This window comes from Marmota flaviventris, chromosome 3 (assembly GCF_047511675.1).
Source record: "Marmota flaviventris isolate mMarFla1 chromosome 3, mMarFla1.hap1, whole genome shotgun sequence".
In the NCBI taxonomy this organism is placed as follows: domain Eukaryota; kingdom Metazoa; phylum Chordata; class Mammalia; order Rodentia; family Sciuridae; genus Marmota; species Marmota flaviventris.
In genome coordinates, this window is record NC_092500.1 from 47299484 (window position 1) to 47322243 (window position 22760).

At 32.6% G+C, this 22760-nt stretch overlaps 1 protein-coding gene and 1 pseudogene across 4 annotated transcripts in view; both read right to left on the reverse strand.

Moving 5' to 3' along the window:
* Cnot2 (CCR4-NOT transcription complex subunit 2) overlaps positions 1–22760 on the reverse strand; it is a 100837-nt gene that overhangs the window by 53934 nt on the left and 24143 nt on the right. For 2 of the 4 annotated variants that reach the window (XM_071609684.1, XM_071609681.1), the window contains exon 2: positions 12369–12441. In XM_071609684.1, coding sequence (XP_071465785.1) covers positions 12369–12441 — 73 coding nt within the window. Of the gene's footprint in view, positions 1–12368; positions 12512–22760 lie in introns of all 4 variants that reach the window. The other 2 variants (XM_027923430.3, XM_027923461.3) reach the window with 1 other exon arrangement.
* Positions 18074–19037, reverse strand: LOC114086042 (large ribosomal subunit protein uL10 pseudogene; annotated as a pseudogene).

Genomic DNA, 22760 nt, shown 5'->3' on the forward strand with positions numbered 1-22760 from the left:
TTTATTGAGCATCTACTACCAAAAGTGCTAGATGCTAAATATTACACTTTAGACTTTTACATACTTTATCCATTTGATGTTCAGAATAGTGAAACATCACAAATAAAAGGAAACAGAGGCAAAAACACACTTACAATGGCTTACTGCACCATTACCAATGTCTCAAAGACCTTACTGACCTTACCCTTTGTTACCTCTAATTCTCCCCTTCTCTTACAGTACTCCAACCACACTGGTTTTCTTGTTGATCATCAAACACGGGGGTATATTCCTGTCTCCAGGTCTCTGTATTTGCTGTATCCTCTAGAAGTATTCTTTCCCTAGACATATACCCATATGGCTTTCTACTCTATCTCACTCACTTCAGGTATCAAGGGAATCATCTCAGTAAGAATTTCCCTGTCTATATTTCCCCGTCTATTTAAAATTAGCCCTTTCACCGACCACTTATATTTAGTGTCATTTCCTTTGTCCTCTCCAACCTGAGACTTTTTACTCAAGTACTTCCTTGTCTTTCACAACATCGAGGTCATGTCAAATACATTGTAGAATGTCCCCCAATTGTGATTTGTCTGATGTTTTCCCATAACAAGACTGAAGTTATCCATTTTTAATGGCACGTCACCACACAGGCATGCCCTTCTTACATGCATCATATAAAATCAATAGACTCCAATACGTGAGCACATGATATTAACATTTCTTGTTACAGGTAATGTTACCTGGATGTTGGTTAAGGTGATACATTTGCTAATTTTCTCAACATTGCTATTTTTTTCTCTTTTAAAATAATGTTTTGAAGAAGTACTCTGAGAGCATGCAGTCTATCTGTCGTTAAATTTTTGCCCCCTAATTATAACACTCATCCATGGATATTGCTTGCAACACCTATTACTACGGTATTCTAACGGTGATTTTCTATTTTCCTTATTCCTTCTATATTTTTTAACTGAAATATTTTCCGAAAGTAAATAAATCATCTTTAAACAATCTCATTCTCTTAATTAAAAACACAGCTTTTCAAAGATTGTCTATAACTGGCCCAAAGTGGTAGGTCAGAAGGTGAGAACAATGACTCGAACTCAGGGGTCTTGACTAACAACCACATTTTCCTAGCTTTACCATAGTACATTTATCCTGACATAAAGGATTTAAACTATCATAAGCCACAAGGCTCTCTCCTAGCAATTTCCTTACCTTTTTATACCCTTGAAAACATACTTTCCTATTTTCATTAGCATTTTACTATACTGTGTTCAATTTACTGAGCCAGATTAAATAATAGGTAATATCCTATTCTATGCTGTATAACAGATTTTTTAAATAAGAAATATTAATTAATAAAATTATTACCTTAGATGAGATGATGAATGACCACTGAATTTACAGGCAGGCCTACAAATCTGAGGGAATTTTGAAGGAGGGGATTCAAGTGATATGGTCCAATGTTTTGGCCACTGAATTTATAGGCCTGTAGATTTGAGGAAATCTTAGAAGGAGGAAATTCAAAGTAAATGGTATAATTTTTTGCTTTATTCCAAATGAAATCAGGGCTGTAATGTCTCTATTATAATTCGAACTTTATTTAATGATCTATACTGTTTTCTATTTCTTTCCAAATGACCTTTGGTGCTAAGATCAGGTCTGATATTTTTGTATATTACATAAACAACAGAAAATATCCAAACCTTGACTGAATACTGAACAAAAGCTTTTTCTCTATATTGGAATGTGATTCTCACCTTAAAATTTTATAAAACAAAGTAGCTTCCACTTCTAACTAAGAGTAAGAGTAGAACACCCTTCCCCCAAAAGGGAACAAAGATTACTAAACCCTGGTTTTCAGACAGACTGTTTAGAGACTGAAAGAGTTTTCAGGCTGCAATGAAGGGAGAAAAAGCCTGGGTAGGTGGAGCACAAAAACTTCTATAAATTGAAGAAGTGGAGCTGAGAGTCAGGGTAGTTGAAGGCAGCTAGAGTAAGCCGGCTAGAGAATTAGAATAGAATTACAGACAAAGCACTCTAGAGATTTGGAGAGGGTTTCTGGAGTCTTGAGCCAGTACTGCTTAGTACATGCATTATGAGAGAATTATCTCAAGCTGGCAAAAGAACCGACTCAAAAGAACAGAGGAATCAATCATACAAGTTAACACAGGGCTGAAAATTAGTTAAAGTTACTACCAACTAAAGTAGAAAAACATAATTCACTGGGTACTGGATAAAGTACTTAGAAAAGTACTAGGTCCATATCTGGAGGAAAATTAGTCCTAAACTAAAAACTACTGTGGTTCTATTTAATAAAAGTTTTTTAAAAAGGAAGTCCCAAAAGAATCAAATGCTTTCTAAGTTTCTTAACTACAACTCAATGAAATCTAAAGAACTGTAACAACAGTACAAAACATAAACAACCAATAGAATAAAATTACCAAGGACTGGTACCCAAGCAAAAATAACCAAGCATACAAAGAAGTAATAAAATATAACAGCTAATAGTTAGGAAAAAAATAACAAAAACCCAAAAATCAAGAGAAACAGGCATAGTCTTTAGTGATAGAAATGACACAGATAACAACAAAAGTTTTAATTACATTTCATATACAAAAGTAGACTGGCATCCTGAAAACAGCTTAGTGAACTTGAAAGCATAATAAAAGACTACACTAGGGCTGGGGATACAGTTCAGTTGGTTGAGTGCCTGCCTTACATGCACAAGGCCCTGGGTTCAATCTCACACCGCCAAAGGAAAAAAAAAGACTACCCTAAATAAAACATGTAGAGAAGCCAGGTGTGGTGGTGCACGCCGGTAATCCAGCAGCTCAGAAGGCTGAGGCAGGAGGATCACAAGTTCAAAGCCAGTCTCAGCAATGGCAAAGGTGTTAAGCAATTCAGTGAGATCCTATCTCTAAATAAAAAACAAAATAGAGCTGGGGATGTGGCTCAGTGGTTGAGTGCCCCTGAGTTCAATACCCAGAATCCAACCACCCCCCGCCAAAAAAAAAAAAAAATAGAGGGAAAATGAACACAATGACAGTAAGATGGGGAACAACCTCAGGGCTGTCTAATGTGTAATTGGAATCCCCAAAGGACAGCCAATACAGAAAAAATATTCAAAGAAATAAAGAACTATAAAAGTCTTCAAATTTGATAAAAATTATAAAGTCACAATTTCAAAAACCCCACACTAGAGTCATGAAAAAATTATACCAAGACACATCACAATCAAAATCACACATCAAAAAAAAGTATCGCATTTAAAAAATTTTAAACTTAAAAATTTTAAAGCAAATCTTAATAGTAGTCAGAGAAAATGACTCATTATGTACAGAAGACTAAAGATAAAATAACAACAGATTTTTTTGTTAGAAATAAGTCAGGAGACATTGGAGCACATCTTTAAAGTTCCAAAGGAATAATGACCAATTTTGAATTACTTATGCAGAAAAAATATTCTTGTAAATGGAGATAAAGAAATACTTTTTCAGACACACAAAACCTAAAAGAATTTATCACTAGAAATGAGTTAGAAAAATTTTTTAGTACATTAGCTAGAAAGGAAATGATACCATAAAGAAGGGAAGGAAGGAAAAAGAAAGGGAAGTGAGGAAAGAAAGTAGGCAGAGTAAGGGAGGGAGGGAGGGAGGGAAGGAAGGAAGGAAGGAAGGAAGGAAGGAAGGAAGGAAGGAAGGAAAGGAGAGAAAGGAGAGAAAGGAAGAGAAGAAAAAGAACCATCAAATCTATTTAATTATAGATAACAATAAAGAGCAGAAATAACACCATCACAGCCTGTAAAATTACAATGAGGAATATGTAAACAGAGAACTAAGCAGAAAATATTTCCCTTAGACATGAAATTTCAGCTGAGACCCAAAAATTATATATATATATATATATATATATATATATATATATATATATATATATATAATGTTTTTTGGTAACACATTAGATTATTAAAATGTTCAAGAACAATTTAAAATGCCCCACAAAATACTGATTTATCCAACCAACAAATATTTGCTGAATGTCAGCTAATTATTCTCAGATAGGGATACAGTAATGAAAAAAATCACTATAGAGATTACATTTTTATTTTCAAATATATTGCTGAACCTAGAAGGAAGGAAATGAAATTCAGCACCTAGACATTTTAATTATATGAACAAATGACTGGTATTTTACTAACCACATTCTCTAATCATTATGAGATTACATGAGAAACCAGCAACAGAAAGGCAAAGGAAACTTGATTTCAGTTTGGAAAATTAAACACTTAGGATTAAAGAGCAGTAAAACAAACCCTATACAAAAGGAAAGCATTAAAGAGCACTGATAAATACTAAACAAAAATAAAATTTAAAAATAACTACATGAAGCTAAAATTTGATTACTACCAAAGCTGATCAATCTCTACCAAGACTGATCACAAAAGGGGAAAGGCCACACAGTAAACAATTTTAAAAATAAAAAAAGTTCTGCAGCGGGGGTGGGGTGGGGAAATACACATACACATACACATACACACACACACACACATACACACTCATATATATATGTGTGTGTACATTTATATATATATAAATGTAGCATTATGAACAATTTCTTTACCCTAATAAGATATATTTACAGAAAAATTCTATATCAAACATATTTAGTGGTGACAACTTAAAGTTTCTTCGTAAGACAATAAGAGAAATATTACTATTAACCATTTTCAACATTTTTTTAAAAAATATTTATTTTTTAGCTGTAATTAGACACATACCTTTATTTTAATTATTTTTATATGGTACTGAGGATAGAATCCAGGGCCTCGCACACGCTAGGCAAGCGCTCTACCACTGAGTCACAACCCCAGACCAGTTTTCAAAATTTTATAGAGGTACTAATGAATTCAGAAAAGGAATGCAAGTCGTAAAAATTACAAAGGAAGTTCAGAAACTGTCATTTTCAAATGATATATTTATTTCCATGAAAGCATCCAAAAATTCCATAAATTATAAAAATAAAAAAGTTAAGCAACACAGATGGTTACAAAATTCAATTTAGAAAGTAACTTGCGTTACAATTTAACAGGAACACGTGTAAAATATAATCTTAAAAAATACCTTTTACTAACCAAAAAAAGGGCAACAAAAATGAATGAAAATTTACCATTAAAAATATAAAAATTTGAGATAAAATATAGATGATCTCAGTATATGAATTCATGAATAGAAAGAATATCATGAACTTATAAATTCATCTCCAATAAAAATAAAGTCAGTGCAATTTCACATATAAACAATCCGTTTTTTCCTGGAGGGTAGTTTTTTTTCAAGTCTATTCTAAATGTGTCATAGAGCAAAAGGTCAAGAAAAGTCAAGACATTCATGTAGATGAGGATTGACAGAGACAGATATCAATATTTAACAAAGGATTATAGTTTAAGAGCTGTGATTGGTATAGGCATAGACTAATACATCAAAGTAACAGAACAGAGATAGAAGAACAAACCCATGAATATAAAGAAACAGAGTTTATAAAAGAGTTAGGAAGCTAGCACCGCTGCTGATTAGTCAAGGAAGGTAGAACAATCAATACATGATGCTCATAATTGGATTTCTAGGTATAGGGGGGAAAAATGGATTCTTATCTTACACCACATGCAAAAATCAATTTCAGATAGATTAAATTTAAATATGAAAGGTAAAATGAAAAATCTTTTAGGAAAACACCTTTGTTTACTTAATTGCTATAGGAAAAAAATGTCTCAAACACACAAATTTAAATTCTGATATTTTCAAGTATCAGATCAATATGAATATCCCCAAACACATTCCTAGAAGAAGTCTTGTGGATTTAATGCTCTTGAAATTTTAAATTATGGCTTTGTTTCATATAATTTCTCTAACTTCATAAAGTTCTCTCTTCTGTTGCTTTCATGTAGTTTTGAAAACACGAAGGCTTGATTTCTGAGACTTTTTTTGGGCTCTGTTCCCTTTTCCCATTTTTATCTGGCCCTTCTCCTTCCAATGTCTCTGATGTGCATGTCCTTCTCTACATGATTATTCTCCTAAGGAGGGAACACTGGTAGATCACTCTTAAGAGTTCAGGCAGCTAGGCCGCTCCAGTCATTCTAGCCTTTCCATGGGCCCTTTACACTCTTTACCTAATGAACTTGGCAAAATCTATCCCAATTTCAAAGTGGCTAATCAGTAGATACCTACTGATTACTTTGGGTGCTCCCAGTCCTTAGGTCTATTGGACATCTCAAGGCTTCCCTTTACTTTTTTTTTTTTTTTTTAATCCAGAAAAACTGATAAATATGGGTCTTTTTATTAGTTCTCATCTGCTTATATTTTTAGGTTCCTGGGGATTCTGTGTCATCGATTTTATTTCAAACATGTTCAACGACTTTTGGTTTGCTTTCAACTTGTTCTATTTTTAGTGGGCATTTAAAAAATTAACAACAACATCTAAATTGTCACCTTAAGTGCTATCATCCCAGAATACAAGCAAGGCCAATGACTGTGTAAAAAGAGTTCTTACTTCTACATTTTCTCTGGTTCACAGAAATATTTGTACTAATATGTTAACTTTCAATTTAATGACATATACTTTATGTTCATAATTGAAACAAATTAACTGCATGTAAATTATTTTTCTGAAAGAAAACAATACTTCACATAGAAAGTCTACAGCCTAAATTCTCCCAAAAAGCACCACAATGAGCACACAATGATGCTATCAAACTATTACCATAAGTGAGTTGGTTTTAAATACTCAGCAAAATTACTTTCAGTCTAGAGAAAGTATAAAAAATTACCAAGACACTAAAGGTGTCATAAACCAAGTGTCTTGAAATTTGCTTTTCAGAGGGGAAAAAAAGTCAATTCATTTGATGATTTCAGAAGATAAGGAAGAAAGTGCCATAACATATAACACATTTGAAGAAAGGCATCATGCAGCAATGAACCAAACAATGGGGAACCGGGGATTCATTTAACTTGATAATTCTTGATTGGCCAGAAAAACTGGAAAAAGAGGAGCCAGGAATGCCAAATAAAATCTAAAATTTTATTTAAAAAATATTTAGCTTATTAAGTCAAATGACTTACGCTGCTACTAACATGATCATGACATGAACAGAAGCATCACATTTAAAAATGTAATGTAATAAGACCAACCTCCTTATAGCACCTGCATTACTATAAGTGAGCAAAACATGAAGTCATACATTTTAATCCTTTACAGTATTTCTGGCTAGAGACATTAAGTGAAGTCATTTGTTTTTAAGAATTTCAGGAGCAGAGAAAACTGTGAACCAGTTCACTGAATCAGGTACTTATTTTCTAAACTATTTCTTCATCAGCTCACTATTGTTCACCTTTTCCAATACCAAATAGCAGCAATGACTAAAACCTCCAACTTTCTTCTCTGGGTACCAGATTACCCTAACAAACCCTCAACCATTAAGAATTCATTTATAAAATATTCTCCTTGTTTATTTTATTAAAATTATTTATCTTTAGTATACCATGCACACATTCTAAAAAGCTTTAATGTTTTTACTCATACTAGAAAGTATCCACAGAAAATTCATGTTAACTATGCCACAAAACTATGATTCTAAGACAGTATCAGTTATAACATGCATCCTGAACTGCTGAGAGACAAAACCTTCCCATAAGTAACCTACAAAAAATGAAAAGGAATACTTCATTGTTTATTTACACTTACTTACTTTTTTGGGGGATGGGGGTACTGGGGATTGAATCCAGGGGTGCTCTATTACTGAGCTAAAAGTTCTCGCTAAATTCCTGACACTGGCCTTGAGTTTGTAATTCTTCTGCCTGGGTCTTCTGATTCCCTGGGATTACAGGCCAGGAATACATAGGAGAGTATGCACCACACCTGACTACACTTCCATTTTTTGTGGTATAAGACAACAAATGTTAATGTATATGAGATAACATAACACTCTCACATATTAAATAGAAACATTCTACTACACATTTGTATGTGTTAAATAATTAGGTAACTTGTGTCTTAAATGCTTTATATTATGCAGAAATCCTTGGTGAACTGTCATATACGTTGAGTGTTAAAATGATATCAGGGAAACTGTTCAGGATTTTGTGTGGCTGGAAAATCATTATTAATTTTCCTATTCAAAACAATGGAATATAGGGTACCACTTCCCAAAAAATAATCACACATAAAGGAGGATGCACCTATAGACATGGAAACACACATATCTAATAATATAAAATTAAGAATAATAGAACACAAAATTCAAACTAATGACAACTTCTAGACAAGAAGGCAAGGAAAGAAATGGGGCATGGAAATATATCTGTAAGTATAATGAACAAGCTGCAAAATACATATTTGTTAAAAGCAAAGATAACAAATCACATCTCATTTAAATATTTACTAGCAAGGATCAGATAATATATACTCCAAACTGTAAAGAGTAAAGTTGTGAAGGTTAACTTCCACACTGTATTTTTTTTAATCACAATTCTTTTTTTCAGTATTTAAAAAAAGATATTTTAATACTTTTTAATTAAATATATTTTTTAGTTGTAGATGGACACAATACTTTTATTTTCTTTCTTTATTTTTATGTGGTGCTGAGGATCAAACCTAATGCCTCATGTGTGCCAGGCAAGCACTCTACCAATGAGCCACAAGCCCAGCCCTATATTTTAATATTTCTGTCAACATTTTTGCAATGAGTATCTATTACTTAGGTGATTTAAAAAATTAAAAGAGGAAATTAGCTCATATTGAAAAGTTCCATTCAGAGTAACATCTAAAAATCTTGGAAATATCAGTAGTAGGCTACCTACCATATTTCCGTACTTCCTCATTTCCGTTGTTTCACTGTTTTTATTTAATAGGCACTGAATCCTTATCTTTATAGTACGTACCATGTTAGGTACTGGCAATACTAAATAGGTACAGTTTTAGTGTTCAAGAAGTTTGAAACTGAAGCATTGTCTAATGAAATTTTCTGCAGTAATAGAAACATTCTAATTTGCACTCTTCAAATATGGTAGCCATTAGCAGCATATAGCTTTTGAACATTTGAAATGAGGCTTATATGACTGACAAAAATAGAATTTTAATATTTAAATACGAACGTAAATTTAAGTAGCCATTTGTGACTAATGCCCACAGTATTAGAAAACACAGGTCTACAGGAAAACAAGAACAAACAAACAGATAGGTGAGTACACTGTATTATGGTAAACAGTAAACTACAAGTATGCAGAAAATCTATGAAAGAAAGCATAAGCACTACACCAATGGTAGCACAGCTTCTAGAAAAATTCAAAACAATTCTTGACTTGTGAAGAAAGGTAACAGATGCATTTTAAATAAAAGGAACCAATATAAGTAAAGCCTTGAAAGTATAAAGTGACAGCAGGACACTAAAAGCATCTTTGTGTTACTAAATAGAAAAGTCTACTATAAGGAATAAGAGAAGAGGCACTGGAAAGGTAAAAACCATATGGTAGCTCAGAATGTAGAAAGACTATGTGTAATGTTTAGAAGCTTAAATAAAAAAGGAAAAGTCATTGGTAAATTAAATTGGTAATTAAGATGATGTAAATCTGTGTACGCTCCTATCTCAGGTAAAATAAGTGTAAATTAGAGGAAGGTAAGAAAATTTTTATAAAAAAACTGACATTACATTTCCACGAAGAAAGTTTGATAATTCTTCCAAAATGAATGAACTGTGAACCATTTAAATAAATTGTCTGACCTGAACTAATACACAAATCAATATGAGTAAATAAACTTTACTGTATTTAAACTCTGAATGCCAAACTGGGCTTATGTTTATGGTGAAAAAGAAGCTATACAAAGTAGATACCACCATAAAAATCAATGGTTTAACCAAGGCCGATCTGAAAATCACTTTAAAAAAAAAAAAATTTATTTTTTAGTTATAGTTGTACACAATACTTTAATTTTGTTTATTTATTTTTATGTGGTGCTGAGGATCGAACCCAGAGCCTTGCATATGCTAGGCAAGCGCTCTACAGCTGAGCCACAATCCCAGCCCCTGAAAATCACTTTCAGCACACAGCTAAAAAAATGCACCTTTCTAAACTAAATTCCTAAGGCTTTAATCAAGTCCATAAGAAATGAAAACTGGAGAAATACTATGCTTATTAAACTGTGGAATACTAGTATATTATCAGGATGCTTGAATCAAGAACCTTCCAAAAGCAAAAGCCCTCAAAGAGAAATTAAAATAGTAATAAATATGGATAAAGAAATTCAATTTTACCCATGAAAAATAATAAAATTTCTTTAACAGAAATTTTTAAAAACCTAAATGAGTTTCATCTCAGAATATACAAAATAAGTTACCAGCATGAATATAAGTGTTATTTTAGTAATTTACTTAATATTCCTTTGACTCTCCCATATGCTCTTAAACTAGACAGGAAACCATATTTCTATACATGTTTTTTTCAGAGGAAGCTTTAAAAATAAAACAATTTTATAATGCCAACGTTAAACAACTGTTTCCAAGGATATTTCAACAGGTTTGTTAAGCATCAATATATAACAACAAAAGAAAAAAGGAAAAAAATTTTAGCCAGCAAAACCCTAACTAAGACTGTATTTTCCAGGTAAGCTCAAAAACCTATTATTATTCGTGAATAAGGTGACTGGAATAACAGGATATTTTTAGTGCAGCATGAGCTAAGAATAAGCAAATCTCTTCACATGTAAAGCACAATTCTGTTTTACTCCTTTCTTAAGTAGAAATTTTGGAATTCTATGTGAATATGGTTCCATGAGGCAAATTAACTGTACAATTACAACAAATATTCTCTACTCACACTTTACAAACTGAATAGTGAGCACTGAAATGCCACATAACCTACAATTTCAATATTCTTAAAATAATTTAGCAGAACCTACCAAAAGATGTAAAGGCCCAAGAAATATGATCAATCAAACTCTATGAGTCAAGCTTATTGGAAGTGGTTATAAGGCAGAAAGAGATACACCAAGTACAAATAATCAATAAAGTCTATATTGGTCAAGTCTATAGAACAAATCAGAAAAAATGGTTACAGGAAGAAATGATTCAACATAGCTCCAGCTTATTCTGGCTTATTAAAATCATAAAGATCTGGTAAGAAACTTCACAAATCAAGTTAGACCAAACTCTAAAAAGATTAAATATGAACTTATCTTTTATCAGGGATAGTGCCCAAACCAAAACTCATAATCAAAGGCTCTTTGCTAATACACACTGTGAAAAACTCAAAAGTTTCATTTTTCTCCACTGTTCACTTTCCCAATTTCAGGGGAAAAAGGATTAACTGCACTAAAACAATTGACTGGTAGATAAATGAGTAATGAACCAAAGCTGCTGTTATCACACTAGTTACCTTTGACAAACTAGAGGGAATGAAACTAGTGGGGTGAGAGAAAAAGGTTGACATGTGTCTGTGCAAAAAGCCTTAGAAATGTATTTTTCCTATTTGAGCTTTAAACTATTTTCTATTCTAGATTATTACATGATTTAATAAAGAGTCACTATCAAATGAATAAAGCAACTTTCCCTTAAAAAACTAAAGTCAAATGTTTGGTTTACAAAAATCACTGTTTAATAGCATTATCTTTAAAATTCACCTTCTTTTTTCTTTACAGTGCTGGAGATTGAACCCAGGGCTTGACTCATGCTAGGCAAGTGCTCTACCACTGAGCAACATCACAGTACTAATATTCACCCTTTTTTAAAAGCTCAAAAAGAAATAGGAATGTTACATTTCAAATATCTTTTTGGCATTCCTACATACTATATAAGGGATGGATATTATTAACCAACCTATTAAACGAGAAACAAGACTCTAGCATTGTAAAAACAGCCAACTACTACAAATTTAATAGAATTTGGATCTTTAAATACCCTAGGTGTCTCATTTCTGTTTCTTTCACATTCTATTAAATTCTGTCTGTATTTTTTACGAGTCTATTTTGCAAAATATAACCAGGGCTTAGGTTTTAGTCTCTCAGTGATATGTGTAAAGGCAATCAACACTTTGTTTCATTAATTATTACCTGAGTCCAGCTACAAAGTCATAAATTATGTATCAGATAATCTGTTTTAAAATATCAGAAAAATTTGACACTAAAAAAAAGTACATTATGAACATGCTTTATTTAGAAAAATGTTCCCAACTATTACAACTGTCAAATCCAATACATACCTTTAAAATTGTAATCAAATTTTCCAAATTAAGGTGTATTCCTTGGAATTTATTAGTTCCAATTAAATATAACACACCAAAACAGTTTAATGCTATATGACAAATATTTTTTTAAAAATGGAAAAGAAAGAATGGTCTTACCTGGTAGTTTCTTTTCTCAGATAATGTATGTCCATCAGTCCTCACCATAGAGTCTTGTCCTTTCCTCACAGTACTGGAGGCAATCAAATAGAACTGTCACTCAAGGGTCGTGTCACAGGAAGGACCGCCCACCAGTTCTCCCTCTAGAGTGGAATTATCCAAAAGCCATCAAAATTACTAACATGAAAATATTTGAACAGTAGCAAAACTATCCAATATGATACACAAAAACATGAGAAAGAAAATAAAAAGTCATTATCTTATACTCTATCTTTCCTCTTAAACATTTAGCGTTAAAATTGGCATACATACTTTGAGACAGAAATTATTAAATATGAAAAACTCTCTCCTGCTACTCCTACTTTCTTTAATTATAAGTGTTCCCAAATATCATTATCAAAAAGAAAATTAAAAGTAAATAAAAAATTAAGTGGGTAAAAAAAGCTCACTCCTCACCTAATATATTTTTTTCTTTTAAGTATTCTCTGGTTACTCTCAGAAATATTCAATTTAGATTCAGCCACGTAACTATATATTCTCCCCAAAGCTTACGTAATTTAGGTAATACAGAAATATAAGTTATATAGCTATTGATTCATGCCACTCATGAGGCTTATTCCTATGCCATAAAATGGAAATACATTATATATTTTAGGATGATTGATAGATGCAAACCTAATTCAATATTCTGTTAAATTTTACTCCACTGAAAAACAACAAATCCCAAATCTTATGATGCCTTGGTCCTTCAGTATTCCTATTTCATGCATACTCCAACAGAATTCACTTTTTTCACATTGGCAAAAACAATAATGGGACTCATTTCTTAACCTAGACAGAGATAAATAAATCCAAAGTAACTAGGCACTGTGCACGTCAGGTACAAAAATCAGTGAAGCAGAGATGGTAGTCATCAGAAACGCTACCACAAAAATGTATATTGAAAATCAAACATTGAAAGAGTCAAAGATGGTGTCTACAAAAAAATTTATATAGACACATTATCAAGACAAATGTCTTACAACTAAATTTAAGTAAAACAATTACCCTAAGTAGTATTTATACCAAATGAACCAATAATGTTGCTAATGATTAATATTTATATTCAAATTTAGAAGAATTATTTATTATCATATGAAATACACTTTAGAAGGGGATAATAAAATCATCTTAATTTATAATTCAAAAGGAGAATGAACCAGTATTAGTAAAACCAACACAGAGAAAGAGACAGAGAGAGAGAGAGAGACACACACACACACACACACACACACACACACACAATTACCTCTAAAAACCAATCTGCTAAGAAGGGAATAACTATTTTTAAGGAAAACAAATCATTAAAAAACTAATATTATTAGATTCAATATTTAAAAGAATTCAGGTGATGATTACCTATCTTCTGGCTCCATTTTATATGTTTGATTATAAAGTCAGTGGAAGCTGTATTTTTACTCATTTTTTTACCATCTTACATTATATACATTAGGATGAAATATTTGAGGATACCTTACTATGTGGCAATACTGTTAATTATTTGTTACTAAATTCATATGTACCTTAAAAATTGAGTCTATCTCTCAAATACAGTAAGGTGGAAAGGTTTCTCAACCCTAAGTATATTTGCAATAAAAACGCAAATCCTTTATCATTTAGCAAGGAAAAAAACTACCAAACTGTATGTCCAAGAATTGTTAAGTGACACAGACATTTGGCTCCAACTTAAGTTGTTTCAAAAAGAGAAAAGCATTATCATCTAAACATTATTCCTTTTTAAATAATTTTAATATCATAATTTCAGAATATTAGTAAATTTGAAAATCTAAAATCAAAACTCAAGCAAAATAATTTTAATAATCTTAATGCCATACACACCTTTAACAATACAACCTAATTGTACAGAAAATATTAGAATTGAATCCTTTGATGCTAAATATATATTAACAATAAAATTAATATTTAATCTGTAAATTTACCAGATAAAAGAAAAAGCTTCAATTGGGAGAACAGATTTTTTTTAATTTTTAAATTTTTTTTAGTTATAGATGGACACAATACCTTTACTTTATTTGTTTGTGTTTGTTTGTTTGTTTTTGTTTTTTATGTGGCCCTGGGGATTGAACCCAGTGCCTCAAGCATGCTAGGTAAGCTCTCTACCATTGAGTCACAACCCCAGCCCCAACCACAGACTTTAGTATGAAGGAAAACCTTGTTCACTGTTTGCTTCCTCCTTTTGGGATAATTTCAAATATTTCATGGCCTAGGGTTTTAATCCATAGCCAACATATATGCTTACCAATATAGGAATCTATATTAAACTAAACATCATGATCTCCTTTTAGTATACAAAAAGAGTATACATTTACTTCTTCCAAGTAACGTAAAAAACTAACATTTGTCACCTCTATCTTCAGTATATTGTATTAAATAAAAATGTTTGGTATTACACTGTGTTCATAATCTTCATATTTGGAATGTGATAATGCACAATAAATGCAAGAGGATGTGAGCATTGTTAAAAAGAGAATATGTAAAAAGCAACAAGCATGAGAAAAAATATGTGTATATATTAAGATTTATACACTACTTTCCTCCAAAGCCCTACAAATATTAAAAAAGTCAGAAAGGACAACTACAGATTTACCAAACTACAAATAAATTTTCTATAAGGTAGGAATGTCTTACATGACAGTAAACAAATACATTTACTCCAACTTAAATAACCAGAAAACTACACAAAAACACAAGAAACAATTTTTTTAAGACATTTAAACAACAGTCATCTTAAGACAAAGAGCATCAAGAAAAAGAACATAAAGTGAGCTCTATCTGCTGCCAGTTCATTGCCTCTAGTTTTGAGGATACTAAAAGGGGAAAGTGGAACTCAGTGAGAACCTAATGTTCTCACAGAATTAAACCAATGGTCTAAAAAATATTTACAGTTTGGGAGACACCAAAGCATCTAGAATCTGTAGAGCAAATGGACAAAAGGAAGTTTTATTTCTACCTTAAGGTTTAAGCAGAGTAATGATTTAAGCGTGTGTGTGAAAAAACTATTGAGTCTAGAGAAAAGGCCTCTGAAGAGGAATAGTCAAAACAATTCTGAGTTCATGTTAGCATCAACCAGACTAGAAGGACTTATTAACATGGGGTACCAAGTACAGTTCAGAAGGTAGTGAATGCCTCAGCAATAAAATCAAATAAGCTTTAGACCAAAAGATGCTCTGGACTGGCACTAACAAAGCTTAAAACCAACCTCTAAAAAGATCATACTGATTCTAAGTAACATGGCTATACCTCAAAACAAAGCCCAATTATACAGAAAATAATTCAACACACTTTAGCATAAAAGAATGTAAAATTAAGTATGTGGCACTCAATCAAAATGAGGAAATACAACCTTTAACAAAGTGAAATACAATAAAAGGAAATAAATCATCACAGATAATAGAATTAGTAGACAAAAAATGTAAACAAGGTATTAAAAATATATTCCAAACACTTAAAAGACCCCAATTGGCTACACAAGGGAATTTCTTGATGGTAATAGAAAAGTTCTGTATCTTGGTTTTGATGGTGTTATGTGACATGTGATAAAATAGCCTAATATGAAAGAGAAATACATTAAAAACCGTGGGTACATACAAAAACTGGTAAAATCTGAGACAGATCTAAAGCCTGATTATTTTGTGCCAATCAACCACTAGTTTCAATAATGCACTATAGTTATATAAGATAACACCTTTAGGAAAAGTTATGGGCATATGAAACATCTTTATGAGTTTTATACTTACTTGAAAATTAAAAATATATTTTTAAAGGCTGAGACTTATCTTCTAGACATAAAAATTCAAACATAAAGAAAAACACACTGACTAGGATTAACAGGAAATTCAATAATACAAAAAAGCTTAATGAACTTGAAGATACAGCAGTAGAAAAAAATCCAAAATTAAATGATGGGAAAAATAATTAGAAAGAAAAAAAGAACTGTGGAAAAGTGAACTATGAACTTTGGAATGGTATCAAATAGCATCTTTTCAAGGGTCTAGCATTCGTGTAACTACTATCCAAGGAAGAATGAAAAAGATAAAAAACAACAATCATATTTGTTTAGAACAATACTACAAACTCACAACCTCCAAGGGGAACAATCATAACACTATAGAGGAAAATTACTAAAAAAACAGCAATAAAGAGGAGAACCTCAGCCAGGTATGATAGCATATGCCTATAATCCAAATTATTCAGGAAGATGAGGCAGGATTCCAAGTTTAAGGCCAGCACAGATAAAAGAGCAAGATCTTATCTCAAAATTAAAAAGGACTGGGGGAAGTAGTTTAGTAGTAGAGCACTTGCCTAGCATATGAGAGGCCCAAGGTTCACAGCCCAGTACAGCCCCCTCCAAAAAAAGAGAAAGAATCTTAAAGCCCACAAGTGTAGGGATGACATCAGAAACAGTTCAAATCAGGGTACTATGGATGAAAATTTTTAAAATACAGAAAGAAAAATTATCAACAAAGAATTCTAAAACTCAGCTTTCAAAAATGAAAACAAGTACAGTCACTGTAGAATACAGTTCAGCAGTATAAACTTTACAATATAAACCATGATCACATCAAAACCCATAGAAGAACATCTATACTAACAACGTTCTTCAATAGGTAAATGGATAGAGTATATGACAGAATATAATTCAACAATAAAAAAGAATCAACTACGAATTCATTCACATATGCCAATCTTAATTTGGAAAGAATCAGGATGAAAAAAGACCACTAATGAGTCCAGAAAAGGCAAAAAAAAAAAAAAAAAAAAAAAGCAACAACTGATCAATTTCTTTCCTCAGGCGTGTTTTCAAAGATAAAAAATAGTGTTTTAGATGGAATTTTTTAAATGCCTACAGCTCCAAAATTTTCTATTTTAAACATTCCATGTCTTTATTCAGAAAAGTGGATAATTACAATTAATTTTTTCCATGTTTCCTTTTTTCTCCCACTTCACTGCTCAATAGTATTTAAAACAATGTCCAAATATTTTGGAGGTTGGAAATGGCATCTAAAACATCTGTAATTTGGTAGTCATTATACACTCAGCTTTAAGTTAAATTTGAATTTAGTCAGGTTAAAACAGTTTTTCTTCTTTTCTTTTTTTATAAATAGGATATTATGTTCCAGGCTGGCTATTAATTAGAACTACAAGATGTGACAAATTTCACAGAAGCTCAATAAAACTTGAAGTAAATGCACTTTGCCATTATTTTTAAAAGCTGAGAGTTTCTCAAATTCTGAAATTATGTCAAGTAACTTTTTCTTGTAAATAAATTATAATCACAAAACTGTATTCTTGTTCCTATAAACGAATTTTTACTTTGATGGAATGAATGAATGTTTTCAGAACTCTACTGATGACTAATGGTGCATACCAAGGGCAGACAAAAATAAATAAACTTAAGAATTTCAGTTTCATATCATATTTGGTCTTAGAATATCGTCACATTAACTTAAACTTTATTCTGAATATTTTAAATAATACTGTTTTCAAAGGATTACAATTAACACACAAAATGAGAAGCTGCCTACATTTACAAAGAAAAATAAAATATAATCAACAATATTCCCTAAAATCAACTTAGTCATAATTTAATGTTTTATTAACTTAATTTTGTGACTGTTAATTTTCTGTAATGATAGCGGCTTTCTTCTTTTAAGAGAAACAAGTCTTTATTTATTTATTTATTTCCTTTTTTTTTTGCATACAAAGCTGACTAAATTGGTCAAAGAAATGAAATCCCATATCCTCATCCAACTCTTCCTCTGCTTCACCCATGTCTGGGGCCACAGCAGCAGCAGGATTAACAGGGGTGGTGGCAGCCAATGTGGGCAACAGCCATGAATGCAGATGGATCAGCTAAGGTGGCCTTGATCTTCTCAGCAAGTGAGAAGGTATATTCAGTTTCCACAAAGCCAGGACCCACTTACACCCACTGATGACAGAATGAGGCATTATCCAATAGTTGGAATATCAATCTGCAGACAGACAATAGCAACACTGCAGTCACCCTCCAGGAAGCAAGAATGCAGAGTCTCCACTGTGATGTCAAGCACTTCAGGACTGTAGATGCTGCCATTGTCAAACATCTACTGGATTCACCCACAGGAGAAGTACATTCAGCAGGGTAGCTTCACTGGCTCCAACTTTGTCTCTAGTCTTTATCAGTTACACATTACTCACGATTTCAATGGTGCCCCTGCAGATTTTAGTAGTGATGCCTAAAGCCTGGAAGAAGAAAGTCTTCTTGGGCTCCAGACCACTGTTCTGAGCTGGCACAGTGACTTCACAAGGTGCAATGGCACCAGCAATGGGCAGCAGCTGAAACCTGGCCAACAGTATGTCCCTGATCTCAGTGAGGTCCTCCTAGGTGAACACAAAGCTCACATTCCCCTGGATATGAGGCAATTGTTTCTCCAGAGCTGGGTTGTTTTTCAGATGTCCTTGCACATCATGGTGTTCCTGCCCATCAGCACCATAGTCTTCCCTCTGGATCTGCTGCATCTGCATGGAGCACAACTGCTCCCACAATGAAGCATTTGCATAGTCATTCAAAAGCTAAATAATCTTAAGGAAGTGGCTGAACTTCCAGGTTGCCCTTTCTTGCCTGGGCATCACAGCAGTTCATTAGGGATTATCACATAGTGTTTAAAGATGATGTCACGCTCCCAAAGACACCTGGCAAGAGACTGTCATGGAAGTCTTCTTGAAATACTACTTCTAGTATATGTATATAGTTCTCTCACAAATATTTCAGGAATTCTGGACATCTGATACATAGATCTGTCTAAAATGGTCTAGCATTTTAAGACAGATTTCTACCACCAAGGCTTAAAGTCCTAAATGAAGTATAGTAAGGGAAGTACTACTGAGCTTAAATGACAAAATTTCAATAATTTCTGAATCACACACTTAAAAATTAAAAGGCCATTCCTTTAGGTTTTAAAGAAAATGGTGTTAAGATGGGGAGGCTGGGGTTGTAGCTCAGTGGTAGAGCATTTGCCTTTGACGTGTGAGGCACTGGGTTGGATCCTCAGCACCACATAAAAAGAAATAAATAAAATAAAGGTACTGTGTCTATCTACAACTTTAAAAAAATTTTTTTTAAAAAGATGGGGGGTGTTTCTATAGTCTTCCTGTTGAATGAAACTTAAATTAACTTAAACTTATTAACCTCTGTATGATCAATTAATTTTTTCATATATATAAGAAATTTAAGGAGAGAGGAAAAGGTATGAATAGTCTTCTAAAAAAGTGAGAGAGTAAAAAGATTAGGAGAAATACAGTAAGTAGAACCACCAAGTAGTACAAAGACCCACTACTCAACATTGGTGCTTTCCAGCCACAGGTAGCCACAGGGGTACAGGAACAGTGTAGGCAGAGGTGGGTTTAAGCACAGATAATCTAACAGCATGAAAGGCAAGAGGATTAGGGATTTAGGCAAAGTAGTAATTATAATGATAGGAAGAAAAAAGTTAGGCTATCTTATCCTTGTATTATTAAGTCCTAGCCATACTAGCTTTGTTCCACACATCAAGTCAGTTCTCAACTTAGAGCCTTTACCTTTGTTGCTACATTCCAATGATCTAACCCCAAATCTTTAATGTCTAGTGGGCTTCTTGACATTAACATTTCTGCCTAATTGTCTTCAGAGAAGCCTTCACTGAACACTCAACTTTCCGAATTTTGGTCTCATTTGTTGTTTCCTGTCTCTTCCCCCTTAGAATGCTAAGTCCCTTAAACAAAGGAAACTTGTCTATTATATTTTCCACTGTTATCTCAAGTACCTAAAATCATGAGACATAACAGATACATTTTACTGAATAAATAAACCACAAGAATATAAATTCTTCATTAACCATCAATTTACAAAAAATCATTCTTTAAAAGGACTACAGTAGAAGCATCTTGTCTGATGATAAGACAACTAGCAATCAAAGGTTAATTTTAGTTACTGCAAATCATTTAAAATATTTTAAAGACATAAATGTAAATTTATTTCCCTGATATTCTGATGTATTGCCAGGCTTTTAGAGTTTAGGCAAAATAACCTAATTACACGTTTTTTTGTGTAAACCATACCACTTAATATTTCCTGTTTCAATTTTGTTTAAAGATGCTTAAATAGTACAATCATTATAAACTTTCACAAATGTTTTCCAGTTTTTTAATAGTTGTCTCACTACAGCAGATACTCCTGATTGATTCCTTGAAGAGCCCTTTTACTTTGTAACTATCATGGTTGTTCATATAGTCAACTTTTCCCACGATTCAAGAGTAAATGATCAATCTAATCCAATACAGTTGCCCTACCCCTTACCAGTAACTAATTTATGAAGGGGGGGGAGGGGAGAAACTTCATCTTTATTTTACTAACCCTCTGAAATTTAATATTTCCTTATTAAAAATGCAGGCAATAAGCCCTAGTGATATTAGGTAGTAGCATCTGTGATACTTGTTACTACTTGAAACCATATATATTTTCATAATCCTTTTAGTTACTGCAAATCTCAAGTTATCATTTATACTCATTAATAGTCTAAAAATTACTACCTTCCACTATATTGTGTTAATATGCATGGCACTGAGTTTGTTTATTCAATCAATATTTTAAAAACTCTATTCCAATATAATCAGGGTCTACATAAGCATATATATTTAGTTTTGCATCTATAAAATATCATCCAGAGAAAAGTTGCAGATGCTTCCAAGAGCCATAAAAGTTCCTGGAACAAAAAAGTTAAGAACCTCTGGATTAAAGTAACAATGCATAGATTATGTTGTTGGCAGAGAGCTATGTAGACACACAGCCTTCTAAGAGCCGAAATAAACCTCAGAGTTTGGTTGAAATACCTTGTTTTAAAGATATTATAATTTGGTAGGAGTGCCCTATAAAAGCTCTTGCATAAACAACCAGAGACAGAGCCAGGGAAAACAGAATATAGGATCTCTAGCTCCAAATCTAGGGGTACACCAACTTTAATGTGACTTGGCTGAAAAAAAAAAAAAAAAAGCAAGTCAGAGCAGGCACACATCTGTAATCCCACCATCTTGGGAGGCTGAGGCAGGAGGACTGAGAATTCAAAGCCAGCCTCAGCAAAAGCGAGGCACTAAGCAACTCGGTGAGACCCTGTCTCTAAATAAAATACAAAATAGGGCTGGGGATGTGGCTCAGGGGTTGAGTGCCCCCTGAGCCCCTGAGTTCAATCCCCAGTACAAAAAAAAAAAAAAAAAACCCAGCAAATCAGTGTGAAAATTCATCTCAAAAGTTATCTGGGAAAGAAATAAAAGATATAAGAAAAAGCTGATTTGAAAAAAAAACAAAACACAATGGCTTAATATGTTAAAAAGCATTTTGAAAATAATGCTATATACAGCATGAGATGTCAACTCTGATGTTTAAAGACTAGTCAGAAAACAGAGATAAGACCCTTTTTGCATAGTGAGTATGCTGAAATATTCTGAATGCTAATACTTTTCTTGAACACACATTTCTTGGTCTATTTTCTCAGTATAGAGACAAAAGTGGAGTGAAATTTTTACTTTGTTCTTGATGCTGTAATAAGAAATACAATCATACAGGCTCAATAGTAAATATCAAGTGGCAATCAGTATCAACAGAAAGTAGAGGGGACTGTAGCAAAAGGGAGAGTTAGTAAACCATTCTAGTGAGGGTAGCTGCCAGAACACTATATAGAACAAAGGTATCCTTCAAAAATTAAGCTGATATAAAGACATTTTCAGATTAACAAACATAATTCATCATAAACAGATGTATTAAACAAAACAGGTTATTTGGACAAAAGGTTAATAATCCTAGTAGGAAACTTAGAATTTCATGAATTAAAGAAAAACAACAAAAATGGCAAATATATAGAATAAGAGTTGGCAAACTATGTTGTAATGGATCAGCCAGACAGTAAATATTTTAGGCTTTAGGCCAGGCTCTGTTATAATTAATCAATTCTGTGCTGTAGTGCAAAAGCAACCACAGACCTTACATAAGTACCATAAATGGGATGCATTCCAATAAAACTTTATTTATAAAAGCAGGCTGGATTTGGCTTCCAGAGAGTTTCCCTGCCAATCCCTGTGGTAGACTACTGTTTTCCTCTTTTTTAAGAATAGGCATGATAGTTAAAGCAAAAATTACCCTACCATGTATTTGGAGTAGTATTTGAAATATTTGTAGTAGTATTTGAAATATGCAGATCACAATTAGAACATAAAGAGAAGTAAAAGGAACTGCATGATGACAAGGTTTTCACATTCCACTTGAACTAATAAAAGAACAGCGGGATGAGCTGTATACCCAAAGAGAATCTAAGACTTAACTCC